Source organism: Abramis brama, assembly GCF_963993115.1.
Source record: "Abramis brama genome assembly, chromosome: 10".
NCBI classification, from domain to species: domain Eukaryota; kingdom Metazoa; phylum Chordata; class Actinopteri; order Cypriniformes; family Leuciscidae; genus Abramis; species Abramis brama.
In genome coordinates, this window is record NC_139972.1 from 12,949,039 (window position 1) to 12,955,221 (window position 6,183).

The 6,183-nt window shown below is 39.0% G+C and overlaps 1 protein-coding gene across 1 annotated transcript in view; it reads left to right on the top strand.

Moving 5' to 3' along the window:
- The window catches only part of prkd2 (protein kinase D2), a 36,769-nt gene extending 31,063 nt beyond the window's left edge, over nucleotides 1-5,706 (top strand). Inside the window, exons 12-18 of the mRNA XM_084125810.1 lie at nucleotides 79-151; nucleotides 414-520; nucleotides 738-899; nucleotides 1,959-2,057; nucleotides 2,228-2,495; nucleotides 2,789-2,874; nucleotides 3,884-5,706. Of these exons, the coding sequence (XP_083981936.1) occupies nucleotides 79-151; nucleotides 414-520; nucleotides 738-899; nucleotides 1,959-2,057; nucleotides 2,228-2,495; nucleotides 2,789-2,874; nucleotides 3,884-4,105 (1,017 nt within the window). The 3' untranslated portion in view covers nucleotides 4,106-5,706. The remainder of the gene's footprint in view (nucleotides 1-78; nucleotides 152-413; nucleotides 521-737; nucleotides 900-1,958; nucleotides 2,058-2,227; nucleotides 2,496-2,788; nucleotides 2,875-3,883) is intronic.
- The last annotated feature ends 477 nt before the right edge of the window (nucleotides 5,707-6,183 follow it).

A 6,183-nucleotide genomic window follows, 5' to 3' on the forward strand; every position in this document is an offset into this window, starting at 1 on the left:
ACGTGGTGATGACAAAGATGATTATGATTATGAAAATGATAACTATTAAGATAATAACGATGATAATGTACCCAACAGGACATTGGAATGGTGTACCAGATCTTTGCTGATGAGGTTTTAGGTTCTGGACAATTTGGCGTGGTATATGGAGGTATGTCCATGACTGCAAACTAGACTATTTCGTTTGGATGTTGCTGTGCAGGTACTTAGGTATAATTGGTGGTTGCCAGGGTGTTCAAAACCCCCAAAACGTTATGATATTCCAGACATAAATCAAAGTCCAGTTTAAAAATACTTCAAATCCCTCATCACAATTATGAGCTCTAGCAAGCACCACTAATGATATGCAAGAATGGATATTTACAAAAGATGCTTCATTATACTAATCATTATCATTTTCCCAACCCACACAGGAAAACACAGGAAATCTGGTCGGGATGTAGCCGTGAAAGTAATCGACAAGCTTCGGTTCCCCACCAAGCAGGAGAGCCAACTGAGGAATGAAGTAGCCATACTGCAGGTGACCAGCAGGGGGCGATAGAGAATCAATGATCTCATCACTCATGGAACTGTGCGGCTAATGAGTGCCTTTGTATTGACCTGAATGATAACAAACATGCTGTGTGGCCTCTGATTGTGAGGACACCTAACATGAGGTCATGAATGCAAATAAGCGACAACAATGTGAGTCACTTCTTCATTGCATCTCTTTATCTTGTCCTTTCTTTCTCTTTCAGAGCCTGCGACACTTGGGTATAGTGAACCTCGAGTGCATGTTTGAGACACCAGAGAAAGTGTTTGTGGTAATGGAAAAACTTCATGGTGACATGCTTGAGATGATTTTATCGAGTGAGAAAGGACGACTTCCTGAGAGACTCACCAAGTTCCTAATCACACAGGTCTGCATATAACATGCTTCTGAGGGTAGTTCACACCAAGAATGTTAACTATAACTATAAAGTTTTAATAATCATTCTAAAGGGCAAAAACAATAAATATAAAGATAACTAAAACGATGAATGAACACACATTACCATTCTGTTTATCCTAAGCACGTGCTGCAGTTTTGTCGTCTGCCGCTTTAAATGCTCGAGCTCTTTAAAGCAGAATGGATTCTGATTGGCTGTTAATGTTTTTATCGTTCATCAGCTGGAAGACATCACTCTGAAAGTGGTTCCAATGATATTGTTTCTTTGTGTCGTTATTATTATAGTTGTAGCGTGGACTCTGCTATTCTCACAGCATTAAGGCTTGTTCACACCAAATATGATCACTATAAAAATATTACAATAAAGGCAGGGTAGGGTGATTTGTTCCAGAAAAGGTTTTTGTTAGATTGTAAGACAGGTTGAAAGTCTCTTCACATCCTGATAGCTAGGTGGTCTAAATATATTTATATGTATATATCTTCTGTGGAAGGTGTAGGACCATAATATGTTCGTCCAATGATAATGAAATAAGATTTCCTTACTGCCTGTCAACTTATGTACTTTCATAAAACCATGCTCATGCAGACATCACACATCATCAGCGTGTTTCATACGATGCAGAGTTGTTAGACAGACGTCTGTCACCAAGTGCCGCAGCTGAAACAGCAGCCACATTTTACACTTCCTCCTGAACCAAAACAACAAGCTTATGCTGCGTTCACTCCATAACTACTGTCATTTGGAAGAGATGGAAACCTGTGACATCATACTCGAATTTATGCTCGAATGATCGTTTTAATTTTAATGAGAATAACACCACAGCTATAATGATAACAACACAGAGGAACTATAAATTAGAAATCACTTTCAGAATTTTTTTTTTTCCCCAGCTGATGAACAATAAATTAGACTTTAAACAGCTCAAGCATGTAAAGCCCAGGTGGCAAAGCTGCAGGGCATGCTTATATAGTTATCGTTCTTGGTTATGATGATTGTCTTTATTTTTTTGCACCAATATCTTCTCTCTAGATTTTGGCTGCTCTGAGGCACCTTCACTTCAAAAACATAGTGCACTGCGACCTCAAACCTGAGAACGTGCTATTGGCATCAGCGGATCCTTTCCCACAGGTCAGAGAATTCACCAAGTGCATTTTTAACATGTCAACGCCCCGATGGAGACATGATGAAAGCACTTTTTTTCTATGTTGCATAACACAAGGTTTCATTTCTCAAATGTTTTATCCTTGGTTGACTCTTGTGACATAACACTTTTTCCCACCCATGCTGCATATACATAGGTGAAACTTTGTGACTTTGGTTTTGCTCGCATCATTGGAGAGAAGTCTTTCCGCCGCTCTGTCGTGGGCACGCCGGCTTACTTGGCCCCTGAGGTCCTCCTGAACCAGGGATACAATCGCTCTCTGGACATGTGGTCTGTTGGTGTGATCATGTATGTGAGCCTGAGTGGAACGTTCCCTTTCAACGAGGATGAAGACATCAATGATCAGATCCACAATGCCGCCTTCATGTACCCGCCTAACCCGTGGAAACAGATCTCTCCTGAAGGTACACTTACAATATTAAAACCAAATAAATACGAGCTCCTCATTTGTCATACAATATAATGTCAGTTCAAATTAAGAATAAAAGTAGATGAAAAGTTAATAGAGCTGAATGGAGAGCATTTGGCGTGGCTATTCCAGGAAATTTACTTCATAATAACAAAAAGAAATTCGATGCATTAAAAGCAGGCTGATGGTTGAGTCGCTCCATCCACCTTTGATTTTCTGTCCGCTGCTGTAAATCATTTAGCTCCAATCAATGCAGATTTTGTTTGTGTGATCTCTGTTTCTCCATAGCTATCGACCTCATCAATAACTTGCTCCAAGTGAAGATGAGAAAACGCTACAGTGTGGACAAGAGTCTGAGCCATTCCTATCTGCAGGTAATGCCTAAATCAGACCCACATCCATGCTATTAATGGCTCTTTATATGAAAATGTGCCAAATGTAGCTTTCAGGGAATATTGTGTCTTTTGTGTATAATTCTTTGTGCTCTTAAAAATAAAAATAGAAATGAAAAAATACATTTAGCCTATATCAAGAGGTCAAATGAACTTTTACATGTGCTGTTATATTTTATCATTATTTTATATGAGGTTTGGAAGGTTTTCAGCCCTGTTGCTAAAATTTTATAAAGTTTATAAAACTAGCTTCATTCTTTTTTGGCTATAAAGAAGAACAAGAAAAACATCTGATTACATTTTAATGGAATCCTTTAGTTTAAAGTTACTGATAAAAAGGTTTGAAGGTAACAGGGTTACAGATTAAGGCATCACTCTATCTACTCTTGTAGATAAATATGAGACCAAATGTTGGTTTTCAGTTATCAAATATATATTAATTAAATAAATATTTCCCATAAATTACAGAATTATTACTATTGTTGCTATGGACAATTGTCATTTTTCAGAAATACATCTCTGATGATTGTAGTGACCAATCAAGATCAAGTATTCCAGAGAGCCATGAGAAATATTATTCTATTATATTATATTGTATAACATTATATTATATTATATTATATTGTAATGTATTATATTACTGTAAATGCTGTTAAAATGATCATTTCTAAATTAAATATAAATGATTCAAGGATAAGGAGACAAGGAGAAGGCTATTATATTCACACAAATAATTGAAAATAGGTTCGTAATTATGTTAAAGGCAGGAGAAAAGACAAATGTGAAAAACAACCTCTGAGATGACAAAATGCAAGTATGGATTTGCTGTAAAAGAGAGTTTTATGTTTGAAGGAGCAAATTACATTATGGACAAATAAATCCCCTAAGTAAAGCACTTTTAGACACCGCAAAACAAAATGGATCATCATTAGCAGTGGCGTCCTTCTGTCTACAATGATTTGCTCTCTCTCTTTCTCTTTCAATCTTTCAGGATTACCAGGCCTGGTTGGACCTCCGAGAGCTGGAGTCAAAGCTTGGGGAGCGTTACATAACCCATGAGAGCGATGACAGCCGCTGGCAGCAGTACGCCCATAATCACACGCTGCCCTACCCCCCTCACCTGGTGCCCCCGCCACCTGCGTCCGACGACGACGAGGAGGGCGCCGAGGACGCTGATATGCAGGGGCTGACAGAGCGTGTCAGCATCCTTTGAAGAAGAAACCGAGGTTACGCACGAGAGGAATGAAGAGAACCTGCCAGTACTTTAGCGACTTTTAGTGCACCACGAGCGTAGGATGGAGGTAGTTATGTAGCCCTCTGTAAGAAAGCGTAGCTTCATGTGTCTTTGGTGGCCAACTGCAGGCCCTCTGAACTCTGAACTTCTTCAGCCAGAGGACTGGCGATGACTTGTTTCTGAGATGCACATATTAAGGTTGAAAAATAACTGATCCCGGCATAGATGTAAAGTCGAACTGTAAAGCGTAATTTTTGAAAGAATCGCTAGTCAGCCAATCTGTTTTAAGGAAATCCTCATTTAATTTGGCTGGTTTTGGGTTTACCTTACGCAATTTGACGTCTTTCTTGAAGTGTGGTCACATTTGCCACTGTTCAGCAAATTTTCGTGATGCATCATATTATGGTGGTTAAGCAGTGAGGCAAGTTGTTTCTTGGGAAATGCACCCCTGTATGTTGGAGCGCTGCCCATGAGGCTATCGGCTCTGACGACACATTGCTACACTATTGACAATGGACCTTTTTCGCTTATGACCGCACATTTTCAATATCTTGTTTATAAAAGTTTAAGTCAACACAGTATTTGATAACTCAACACTTGTTGGAGGACGTTGCGAGATGTGACACAATGGCCAGAGACTTTCCTCTGAATGTGTATTTTCTGACAGCGGTGCTTTGAATGCGAAGAATTATGAGATGCTTTTATGGTCTAAACTATCTTAAGGTGCGGTTACATTTAAAGACGCTCTTCAAAATGACATGGGTGAAATCCAGTCATTTCATTGGGTATCCGAGTGATTGGGAGTTTCGGAGATTTCACACGTTTAAGTTGGTCACGCAAAGTGACTTGTGTGTGAGCTGCCACAAAATGTCACCCACAACTTAACAACTAAAGTGCAGCACACAGTTAGCGTAATAAAAAATTAGTCAGTCAACCACATACTGACTAGTCGACTATCGTGATCCATGTGTAGTTCATCATACACGACATACTGACATCAAGCTATGAATCCCCATGTCTGACGTTGTGATAGCATTCAAGAGAAATGTATTAGTCATGATACGAAATGCCGAGATAAATACCTATCTATTAGTGGTTGGATTTTTTAATAATTTTTTCGGTTTTGCATCCTGTGACTTTTAGTTTCAGATCCACTTTTTTTACTGAGAATAAATATATCACTGGTGTTTTCCAGTATCTTGTCGTCGGTTTGGCCTGCAGGTGCGGGTGACTTCCCCTCTGAGACTGGACGTCATCTTATGAGGACTGATTAGGGCTGCCCTCCAGCCTTATCACAAAGACAATGAGTGCACTAAGACTACCTAGACTGTTCTCAGATCAGCAACGGGCTAGTTCAACTGATCTTCACTAGTGGAGCTGTACTGAGGGTGTATTATTACTCCTAACTGACCCTAGACCTGAGCATTAGGCTGCATGTCACTGAGAATTAGGTTTGCTTGAAACTTCTTGCTATGAAGGACTGTTTTGTACACATGTAACCTTAGAAATTATGTAGTTTGTGGAAGGGAATGTCGGAGCATTTCCAGCAGATATAATAAACATGGTGATACATAAATCTGTTTAAATGAATCTTCTTGAATCGTGACGTTTAAGCTGTGTTGAATTCTTTTTTTATCCGCTTTTCCTGATTGATTCTCAGAAGAATCTAGCTGAAACAAGGGCAGAATGATGAACATAAAAATACATGGAGAACTTGTTCAATACGGTTTATGCTTTATTGACAGCATCTGTTGACAGAAAATAATTTCAGCTTGTTCCTCAATTTATAAAAAGGAAAAATTTTGAGTTCCACTTACAATGGAAAAGGGCATTCCAGGGGTTTTTCAAATATTAATTCTTATACCAGTATATTCATTATTTTACACAAAAGTGCAAGTGTTTGTGCTGTAAAGCTGTCTGAATAATCTGTTTAAAGTGCCCCAATTATGCCGTTCCTAATTTTGAATTGGAGGTCTCCAACAATAGGTTTACATGCATCCAATGTAGGCACAGAACACTTTAATTTTCTCCTATCCATTGCAGCATCACCTCACCTC